At 39.0% G+C, this 10,885-nt stretch overlaps 1 protein-coding gene across 5 annotated transcripts in view; it reads left to right on the plus strand.

Moving 5' to 3' along the window:
- The window catches only part of EPHA3 (EPH receptor A3), a 263,757-nt gene extending 253,752 nt beyond the window's left edge, over positions 1-10,005 (plus strand). For all 5 annotated transcript variants that reach the window (XM_077342202.1, XM_077342201.1, XM_077342205.1 and 2 more), the window contains 2 exons: positions 3,232-3,387; positions 6,280-10,005. In XM_077342202.1, the coding sequence (XP_077198317.1) occupies positions 3,232-3,387; positions 6,280-6,385 (262 nt within the window). In that variant the 3' untranslated portion in view covers positions 6,386-10,005. The remainder of the gene's footprint in view (positions 1-3,231; positions 3,388-6,279) is intronic.
- Positions 10,006-10,885: the final 880 nt, after the last annotated feature.

The following is a 10,885-nucleotide window of genomic DNA, read 5'->3' on the forward strand; positions in this document are numbered from 1 at the left end:
TTAAAGCAAATGATTGCAATCTAAACAAATTATGTGTGGATGAGAACTACATGCTGAGCCTGAACTTTGGCTCTGCATTCCAATAGCTGGAGAAACAAACTTATTCCTAAACCAGCATTTCTCAACTAGAGTTCCACAGAATCTTAGGGTACCATGAGAGTATGATTTGTGAGATCACATGCTCCTGGCTCTGACAGCAGCTCTAAGGGTCTCAGGCAAAGATCTTTCATATCACCTACTGCCTAGACCTTTCAATGGGAGATGTCAGCAGGTGAACCAGGGACCTTCTGCATGCAAAGCAGGTGCTGTTCCACTGAGCCAAAGCCCCTTTCCGTACATGAAGAAACCTTGCACTGAATCAGACCACTGGTCTATCAAGGCCAATACTTGTCAATTCAGACTGCCAGCTGCCCTCCAGAGTCTCAACACAGGCCTTTCACATCACCTACTGGCTTGTCCTTTTAGCTGGATATGTCCTTTTAGCTGGATTTAACCTGGGACCTTCATGCTGTTACACTGAGCCACAGCTACACCTAGCTCCTCTCAACACAGAAGTATCCAAGCAATAAAACAGGGATAGAAAGAATTGTACAGATGAACATGGTCCTTCAGATACTGGTCTCATGCCATTTAGGGATTTATGGATTAAAACCAACAATTTGAATTGCACCAGAAACAGAGACAACACCAACAAAATATGCTGATGTATTTAATAACCCAGCAATTTTAGCATATTTTAATATTTAGCATATTTAGCAATTTTAGCATATTTTTATCCCACTTTTCTACAAAAAGCACATTGGAAAGGCAGCCTCACAAAACATTTGTTACAGTATCCTAACCTATAAGATACCAAAACATACATAGCTGGTGTTGCAATCTTTTTTCAAACAACAGGGCTGACATTCCAACCAAAACGGTTGAGAAAACACTGAATGGATGTTATTTGAGCATCCAAACATGAGATGGGAACCTATCTTTTCTACTAAGAACAATCTGGGCACTACTTCTACTGTTCATTGCACTCCTATCACCTCACCCTACCTCATTGAAAGATACTTGGTGCAACCTCAGCCTTCACACAGCTACATAAGTATGGCAGGAGCTACTTGCCAGTAACAGGTATTTCACAGTTCATAATAATGAAAGCAATGGAAAAATCAGTGGGCCTTCAATTAAAAGCACTGCTTACAACAGCTTCTTATAATATAAGCAGAAACAGCTCCAATTCAGGTGCATAGCCATTGTGTTCTGAAGCAGCAGAACAAAGTTAGAGATACCTGAAGAAAGGCTATTCTAAAATGAGAATCAGTTAGGGTCTTCAGCAGTCATATGTACATGGGAGCTTACTAGACAACTGAACTGAGAAATATCAACTCTACCACAAAGGCTGAGTAATATAAACTCTCTGATTTACCAGTGGTAATGCACTGAACTTTTGCTATTGCTGTTTTTGCTGTGGTTTAATAGAATAATCATAAACATTCTAACCAATCAGCACAAGGAACCCAGGGACTGAAAAAAGGGTTCATGGAAAGAGGGACCTAAAAGTGAAGTGAGGTGATCAGTTTGTCAACAATATATATGAATAGAGATGTAGCTTTGTGTGCATGTGCATGTACACAAGTGCATGCACACATACATAGGTACCAATGAAAAAAAGGGATAAAACAGGTCTGTGCATGTGGTTTTTAAGAGAGTCAGTTTAATGTAGTGGTTAGGAGTGCGGACTTCTAATCTGGCATGCCGGGTTTGATTCTGCACTCCCCCACATGCAGCCAGCTGGGTGACCTTGGGCTCGCCACTGTTCTGACTGAGCAGTGATATCAGGGCTTTCTCAGCCTCACCCACCTCACAGGGTGTCTGTTGTGGGAAGAGGAAAGGGAAGGCAACTGTAAGCCGCTTTGAGCCTCCTTCGGGTAGAGAAAAGCTGCATATAAGAACCTATTATTATTATTATTATTATTATTATTATTATTATTATTATTATTATTATTGTTTAGTTTAGTTTAGTTTAGTTTAGTTTAGTTTAGTTTAGTTTAGTTTATTTATTTAAAAAACAGAAAAGAACAAAAGGGGAAAACTTAAAATATAACTGCTAAGTTATTTTTAAAAAGAAAGAATCTAAATATGAGACAAAATCATAACAACAATGGTGGCAAATCTACACATTCATTTCTATCAAGGATTTCCAAATATCTAAAAAAATTAATCTATATGCAATTGACATTTAAATGCTATGTGGTCAAATGCTGACAGATTTCTAAAGTCATCAATTCATTTATTTACCAGGGGTGGGCTTTTATCTTTACAGTGTTGTAAAATGAGTCTTTTAGGTGTAGTAATGGCATAGAGGATCCATTTCCATTGACTGTTAGCCTCCAAGAGATGGGCAGATAGTTTAAATGTGCATAAGAATTTTCAAATAGCAGTGATCATTCAAATAAAAAATTGATATGAGCAGTAACTTCTTCCAGGAAAACCAAATAACTGGATGCACCCAAGGTAGATGTGTAAGGGATACATGCTATTAAGTTACAACACCAACATTTTACTAAGTCCTTTGCTTAAAAGTTGCTATGGTATCCAGTACATTCTAAACATATTTCAACTTAAGATTCTTAGAGAGCGTAGGTATAAACTTTAATGCAATGTGACTGATCTATGCATGTGAATGGAGATTGTATATTCATGTGAGTATGAGTATGAGCATGTGAGTGGGATGAAAGTCTGAATACCTTGCATAAAAATGGAAAGGATGAGGAAAAGTTAATACGTAATGGATATAGACACAATGTTGTGGACCAAGATGAGTGTGACCATTTCCACACTGGGAATTTTAAGGTCCTGGCTCCTGTGCGGAAGCACAAATCTGGGGCAGACAAGATGCCAACTGCAGCCTGCAGTCTGGTGCGACGCCTCCAGTGTGGAAATGGTCACAGTTTTTTGTGGGTCTTCACAAAAGCAACATGAATTCAACAACCTCTTAGTAGGAAAACAAGTATGTGAAATGAATTTCTGTTTCCGCCTCTGTAAAAAGCAAATCCCAATTTCAGCTTTCCTTTTTCTTTGTGCATATTGAACCCTAGTGCTGATATTTTTTCAAAGTTATTTTTGTTTTAGTTGTATACAATTAATGTCAAATCTAGGTAAAGTAGTCTAAAAGAAATGCTAGCAAGTAAACTAGGCAAATGAAAAGGTTCACAGTTGACAATATTCTTTTTATTCCAGACCCTCAAATCTTCTTCTGGACCAAAGCAGCATTGAAATTTCAGCTCTCCGCTCTACCAATGACTGGCTCAATGGTATTCGGATAGGACAATGCAAAGACATATTCACAGGAGTAGAATACAGCTCATGTGATACAATAGCTAAGATTTCCACAGAGTAAGTGTTGATGGTAGAGCTTTTCCCTTGATTGTTTTTGCATTGCTCATGAAGATGAACAGATTAAAATTCCACTCTTTTAAGAATAACTAAAGACTGGGATTCATGTTATGCAAGAGATCCATTACTAGATTGTTCAAGGTATTTTTATGTTAAAAATCAACCATGTGGTAGAGGATTTGGATCAAGACCATAGTGTAGAAAAAACACACACATATTGAGCTTCTTTTAGCCCTCAAATGGGAAAAGAAAGATACTATATGGATGTCTGTTCTTTTGTTGTTACTTGAATTAGTAGCTGTTATGAAGAGAAGAGGACAATTTCTGACAAGAAAATAGTACCAAGTTATTCAACACAATAGTACTACCAACTGTTACATTAAAAATGCATGTTAAAATGTCATTCTCAGGAATGTCTTATTTATAGAATACTTTCCATGTGCTCATCTTCATGTGCCAATGCCACACAAGCAAATGATCTCAAGATCCATATTTGTACAATTCCATTACTTAAAAGCCTTGTCAGATCCCAAAATTGAGGCTATTTAAAAGACCTCATTACTGTTCATACTGGATTTTGGTGATTGAGGTTAAGCTGGGCTTGGAAGGAAGAAAAGGTTCAAGGCTTCCTGGAATTTTTAAACTCTTGGAAAAGATTTTTGCAGCACGGAATATGTCCAAGAATTTTTACCTTTCAGCATGATTAGTAGATAAAGATGTGTTTATGCAAGAGAAATTTAAAAGTAGCTTACCATGTCTTGCTATTCTCTGCCACAATTATATCCTCAGAATGCCATTCAGCATAATTGTTCTGAGTTTGAAGGGGCTTTTATTCCTGGTTCCTGAAAATGTACAGGCTCACTATGATATTTTTGAGATGCATTTTCAAAAAAAAAAATACTTACACCCTTTGTGACATGATTTCCACAGCTAGTGCAGTTCAGTCACAGGACAACATTGGAAAGCAATTTGGTCCTAATTGTATGGATAACTTTCAGTTGGTGAGAACTGGACAAGTTGCTTAGAAATGCGTAGCCCATAACATCGAAACTTGTCCCTTGCCCTTCATTTATGCTAAAGTCATGATCTAAGAGGCTATAAATGCTTCTCTGCAGGAGGGTGTAGTTCCATTGAAAGTTATGAAATCCTTCCTAAAGAAGGCACACCTGCACCCCACAACTACTGCCCAGTGGATAACATTCTATTTTAGGGAAGGATAACTGAGCAGTAGTTGCTATGCAGCTTCAGTCAATCTTGGAGGAGAGGGGTTATCTAGACTCGTTTCAATCCAGATTCAGGTCTGAGACAGAAAACCCTTGGACATCTTGACTGATTATCTTCTCTGGGGAAGTATGGACTTTTTGATTTTCCTGGATCCTTTTGTGGCATTCAGTACCATTGGTATCCTTCTGGAGGGGCTATCCTTCTGGAGGAGTCAGCCTGCCATGGAAAGGGTTGCATTCTCCTTGAAGGAACCAAGTTGTAGGTTGGAGGTATTATGAGATCCTAAAAACAAAGAGAAAGAAACTTAAAGGAAGAAGAGTTGGTTTTTATATCCCACTTTTCTCTACTGAAGGAGTCTCAAAGCAGCTTACAATCTCCTTCCCTTCTTCTCACAACAGGCACCTTGTGAGGTAGGTGGGGCTGAGAGAGTCTTTATATTACTGCTCTGTGAGAACTAGGGTTGAGCACTTCAGCATCTGAAGTGGCCATTTGCGCCCAAAGAAGCCAGTGCTGCAGTGGGGGGGAGGTGTGGTGTGAGGGGGAGCTCTGCGCCTGCGTGTGTGCGTCTTCCAGCGCACTGACGCCCACGCCTCCCCTTCCCTCCCCCCCAGCCACAGCACTGGTTGCTTTAGGCGCAACCAGCCTCTTCAGATGCCGAAGTGCCCAACCCTAGTTCTTACAGAGCAGTATATAAAGACTCTCTCAGCCTCATCTACCAAAGCGCCCAACCCTAGTGAGAACAGCACTAACAGGGCTGTGAGAAACCTGAGGTCACTCAGCTGGCTTCATATGGAGAAGCAGGGAACCAAATCCAGCTCAGTAAATTAGAAAACACCACTCTTAATCACTATGCCAAGCTATACTATATTGTCCAACTCTCCAGTAAAATATGCTTCACAAGACCTGTTCTTGGTGCCCTAAGTATTAAAGATGGGGCAGGCAACAACCAGAGGCATACCTTATAGTGAAATCATATTTATGGAGCATCCTTCTCTTTGAGTCTCATCTGATGTCTTATGTTGCTCCTTTAGGTGTCAGGCCAAATGTTTTTCTCTGAAGGCTTTTAGGCTGTTCAATTTTTCCAGCATATGTATTGCTTGGTTTTCATTCATAAAATTTAATGTTTTAATTATATTTTATTTTGTAATCCATGCTTGGCAGGCCCATTTGAAAGGACATAAAAATGTGTTAAATAAGCACTATGATGATCTTTTCTACTTTAGCCAGGATCTAGACTGAAAAGCTGACACTGGTTAGTCTGTGTATCAGTTAAGCTGATGGTAGCCTTTGACATCCAGGACAGTGATCATTTCTTTTCACCCCTTGCTTTCCTGTCTGTCTGACTGGGGCCAAAAGGGTCAAACCTTCCAAGATCAGAAAGCTGCTGTGCAGATGTATCAGTTTTTCACAGCTCTGAGGATGTTTACGTTCCTTCCTTGGGAGAGCTATTTTCTTGGATCTTGCTTGACAGTGTTTCCAACATAGGAATGCATACTTACTGCCTTGCCCATCTGGAAATATTCTTTGAGCTTCGCTGCAAGTCCAGTCTCTGTTTAACAGTATGCAAAGGATGGTCATGACCCTCGTACAGAGTTGTTGTTGTTTTTCAAGAATGTGGAATGCTTGCCATCTCCCACCAATTCATTGATTGTGTTCTATGTTTTTCAGTGATATGAAGAAGGTTGGCGTAACGATTGTTGGGCCACAGAAAAAGCTCATTAGCAGTATTAAATCTCTAGAAATGCATACAAAGAATGGCCCAGTTCCTGTGTAAGGTGCCAAAATGTCAATACTCAGGACACCACAAGAAGAAGAGAAGTTGCTGCAAAAGGGCATGGTGACAAGTGAGAAATCGCAAGACGTAAAAGGCACTCTTGTAAACAAACTGAAAACATTACATTCGGACACCTCAAGTCCACTGAGAGACTCATCTGCTGAGTTAAACTGCCTTAAAATAGAAATGAAAACTGTTCTTTCCCCCATATTCTTTCTCCCTTTGTAATAATGAACTGTTTAAACATATCATGTAAATGAAAACAATTCTTCCGAGAAGCCTAGAGCCATGCAAATATTAGAGAACTTACACGACAGGCAAGAACAAACAAGCAAAGCCATGGGTGTTATGCTGCATTTTGACTGATAGTCAGCAGTGGTAAGGGGAGGAAAGAAAACCCTCACAGTATTTTTTTGTATGCAGAAAGGATGAGTGGTTGGTATTTTATTTCTTTAAAACCTGACTCTTGTAATGATATTTGGGGACAATACCTCAGACTCCCGGCCATATCAGCAACCATATCTGCAATAGTGTTTCAGCTCGAGATGGTAATACATATAGAACTTTTGCGATAAAACAGAGGCAATACTTCACATTTAATGCTTGCCATGAGGCTAGTTTGGGCATGGGTGTTTTTTTAAAAAAAATCTTAATTTTTTAAAAATGAAAGGCATATTTATTTTCCTTTTGAAGTTGTTTATTGTTTATATTTATATATGTATATTGATTTGAATTAATGACTGCCAAGTGCCATATCCAGACTTTGGCTTCAATCCTAACATTTGGGGTAAACAATTCATTAAAGTCCAAGTTGTCTAGGCAGGAAAAAAGAAAAACTCTGCATGCACAAATAATAAGGTATCGTATACCGGTTTGGACGTTTCCATTTGTGAGTACATGATGCAATCTAGGGAGTCCTTCAATCATTTTTCCTCATGGAAATGATCCTTGGTGAGCTGTTCCTATTTTCTCTCCTTGAAAATTGCATGTGCTTAGATATTTGCAGCATGCATACAGTGTTCAGTTGTTGCTGGATTATTATTTATTTGAAGGTTGGGATCATCCTTTATTGGGGAAACAAACTATATAACATGATACTTGGTGGCAAAATTATACGTTTTCCATACTCTGCAATCCAGAAAAGAAACAACAGAATTCTTAGTACTTGTATTAGAGGACTAACCTAGTGTCTTCAGCATCCCTTACACAGTACCTACAGTACGTTTCTAAGGGATTTATGGTATTGCAAAATAGTATGTGTACAGTGTGGATGGAATGATCTCCAGATCAACATGTATCCTGTTCATATGTTCTTTTGCTTCCTTTGGGCTTCTTTGATCAATCTCAGCATATGGCCATATTGATACAGACAAAACAAATAGAACCAAACCCACCCCATTGGATGAGTTAATAACATATCCAGTATGAATTAACACTGCAGCATCACAATCCCTGATCATAAGTGAACCACTTCCATAAGGACGCTTCCGTAAATCTTTTCTACTATATTATCATATTTTTGTATTTTGTTTTAGTTGCTTGATCTCATTTATTAGGGTTTTTGTAGGGCTAACCCTATAACAAGCATGCAAACCTCTCAGTGTCTTTTTGCGAGATCTGCACTCTTGATCGAATGGCCATATGGGTGCTTACTTGGTTATGATGTTATGCCTCTTAGAGTCTCCTGGAAGCTCTCTATAAGAGCATCATATGCACATACAGACATAGAGCTTTCAGTGCTTAACAGGAACTCCTCCATCCTGTTTATGAAGGACACAAAAGGTTGTTAATAAATTTGTCTATCCTCCTATTCCATTTAACTCTTTGAAGGCAATTTTCCTCGTTAGACATACCGTCATATTGCTGTAGTAAGTGGGGTTGTTAAGTTGAGATGTACTATAAGTGGGAAAAGGTTGTCATAGAAAGAGGATACCTCAAATTCTACTAAACTCTGCATCAGATTTTTGGATACTATGATGTAGTCAATGGTACTCATTCTGTCCCCTGACCAGAAGGTAAATTTTGCTGGATAGTCTGTTACTACTGAAACATTCAGAATAATTAAGTCTAATCTATACACCAGTTGAGCCAACTTAAGACCTAAAAGATTATGCTTACTGTCTTTGAAAGCCCTTCTATGTAGTGGTGTTAAGATCTCAGAGTCGGGAATATATAGGTTGTAGCTAGTAAAAAGAGTATAGTCATCCCAACCCATCCTGGCATTACAGTCCCCTCCTGATATGAGGATGCTGATAGGAATTTCATCAAAAGGTCCTCTAAATATAACTCAAAGTCCTCCCAATAGATCTCCAGCTGTGATTTAGTTCCTCCTGGGGGACAATATATATGAACAAGGAGGTAGCACACATGTTGAAATAAAATAGCCACAGCCATAGATGACTGCCTATAATTCGTCAGAGCTTCTGATTTAACCATTGATTGAGTGGACACTAAAATAACCAAGCCCCCTTTGGGTCTCCCACAGAGAGAGTGTTCTGCTGGGAGGTCAAAGGTTTTATAGACAGACAGATATGGTGGAAGCAAAAGCCAAGTCTCCTGCAACATAATGATATCGAATTCAGTGAGAAAACAAAGAACTTTGGGTCACTACTTCTACTGGCCCATCACCTGGTGTTCCATGACAATAATACAAGGTTCTGTGTGCCCACTTTCTCACCCTACCCCCTCAAGCTAGACGTGTCTAGTCAATCCCAGGTGATCAGATCAGTCCACAATGATCTGCAGAAGTCTGTTGGCATAGAAGGAGATAACCACCATGTTAAGCTCACTTTCCAGTTTTGTCAAGCTGAAGATCAGAATTCTCTATTTCTTTGATATGCTAAAAGTAATAAATCCCCACCCACAGTTAATTTCAATGATATGGTAGTACAGATCAGAAGTCAATTTCCAGGTCAAAATCTTAAATACCTGTAAAGGAAAGAAAAATTAATGTCATTGACTTTTAAGAAGAAAATTGTAAATCCTTACCTAATTTTAGTTGCATCCCAATATCAGGTCATGCTGTCAGACATAACTTTAAATATGTTCAGTAGTAGGGGCTGGTTTTATTGTTTGTTCAAAAAGAAATTTGTTTTGCAGATAGCTTTCAAAAGCGCTTTTAGTCTTCTCTTTCTTATAAAGAAAACTTTGGTACTATTCAGTGGCTTCCTATAGACCACACTCCCTTTCTCCCCCTGTACATATGTAAACATAGCAATGTACAATTCTTAACTGTGGAGTAGAGGAAATAGAAATTTTGTGGCCATTTTCCTGTACAGGACCTGCCTTTGATTATAATTTACATCAAACGGACAACACAAAGTATTCACAAAGAATATGTACCATATTATTGATTTTGTATCTTAAAATTGTTTTTGCATATATTATTTATTTCTGTTAACATATAACATAGGGTGTTTTGCTGTACTTTAGAATCCAATAAGCAATGTATAGTTATTTGAACTGCCAAATCTGCATTTACTTTTCACTTTTATTTCAACACATTACTTAATCATTTAGTTTATTATGTTGTGCAATTGTAGATGGCCTAATACTAATGTAAAATGATTTGTAGTGGAAACATTTATATTTTTATAATAAACATAATGAAAGTATTTTTACATATTTGAATGCAGAGATGGATTGCTTTGAAGCCGTGGAGAGCAACCTTGAGGGGAGTTTAAAGGATGCTTACAGTTCATCTGCACGATATCTCTAACAAGCCTTAGTTTTCAATGGAATTTAGAGGCACACCCATGCAAGGCCCAGGGGGAGTCATGAAGCATGCACAGTAATAGTGCTTGTCAAATAAATAAATATGCTGCTTTTAGTGTCATCTCCTGCTCACTGTGAACGTTCTGAAAAATGTGATGCAAGAAACAGAGAAGAGCAAGTTGTTTATATTTGATCTTAGCTAATTAAGAGAGGCCGCTTCCATACAAGGATCATTCCCAGCAACACAAGAAGGAAGCCCTTGCATTAACGTGGAACATCCATTTTCTGTTGTGTTTGTGCTTTTCAATCTGATTCAAATTGGAAGAGTCACTGAGAGGGAGTGTCCATGTGGGCACTGCCTCCTTTCCAAAATATTGCTGTAGGAAAATAACATGGCTCGGTAGGTTAAAGGCCCTTCCAGGCTATGGGCAGAATCACAGTGGCATCTGGGCTTCAGTTTGCACAGGTGTGATAGGAGAGAGGGGGAAGCTTCAGTATCAGGGCAGGGCAGGGCAGCAGTAGGAAGAGGCTCTGCAACAGGAGAGTGTGGATGCCATTCCCACCCATTCCTGATCCTCTTCCAGCTGATATGACACATTCTCATGCCCATGTGTGTGTATACAGTCAAACAATGAGTTTGTTCTTATATGCCACTTTACCCAAAAGAGTCTCAAAGTGGCTTATATTTGCCTTCCCTTTCCTCTCCCCACAGCAGACACCCTGTGAGGTAGGTGAGGCTGAGAGAGCCCTGATATTACTGCTTGGTCAGAACAGCATTATCAGTGC

The sequence above is a fragment of the Paroedura picta genome, chromosome 6, assembly GCF_049243985.1.
Source record: "Paroedura picta isolate Pp20150507F chromosome 6, Ppicta_v3.0, whole genome shotgun sequence".
Taxonomy (NCBI): Eukaryota; Metazoa; Chordata; class Lepidosauria; order Squamata; family Gekkonidae; genus Paroedura; species Paroedura picta.